This window comes from Antrostomus carolinensis, unplaced genomic scaffold, assembly GCF_000700745.2.
Source record: "Antrostomus carolinensis isolate BGI_N321 unplaced genomic scaffold, ASM70074v2 scaffold36129, whole genome shotgun sequence".
NCBI lineage: Eukaryota > Metazoa > Chordata > Aves > Caprimulgiformes > Caprimulgidae > Antrostomus > Antrostomus carolinensis.
In genome coordinates this window covers 623-884 of record NW_010338530.1, presented here as the reverse complement: position 1 = coordinate 884, position 262 = coordinate 623, and the positions used below count along the sequence as shown (strand labels likewise).

Sequence of the window (262 nt, the reverse complement as noted above, 5' to 3'; positions counted from 1 at the left end):
CGTTCACCTGCGGAAGGTGAAGTTCCAAGCCAAGCTGGAGCACGAGTACATCCACAACTTCAAGGTGCTGCAGGCAGCCTTCAAGAAGATGGGAGTGGACAAAGTAGGTGCCCCAGGGGTGGGCAGGGGGCACTTGGCAGTGCTGGGAGGGCAGGACCACCACCCAAAATCATAGAATCACAGAATCCCAGACTGGTTTGGGTTGGAAGGGACCTTCAAGCTCATCCAGTCCCAACCCCCCTGCCAGCAGCAGGGACACCTT

The 262-nt window shown here is 57.6% G+C and overlaps 1 protein-coding gene across 1 annotated transcript in view; it reads left to right on the top strand.

Moving 5' to 3' along the window:
* Positions 1 to 4: 4 nt before the first annotated feature.
* LOC104530844 (microtubule-associated protein RP/EB family member 3) overlaps positions 5 to 262 on the top strand; it is a gene marked incomplete at both ends in the record, with an annotated part of 861 nt that continues 603 nt past the window's right edge. Inside the window, one exon of the mRNA XM_010175551.1 lies at positions 5 to 103. Coding sequence (XP_010173853.1) covers positions 5 to 103 — 99 coding nt within the window. The remainder of the gene's footprint in view (positions 104 to 262) is intronic.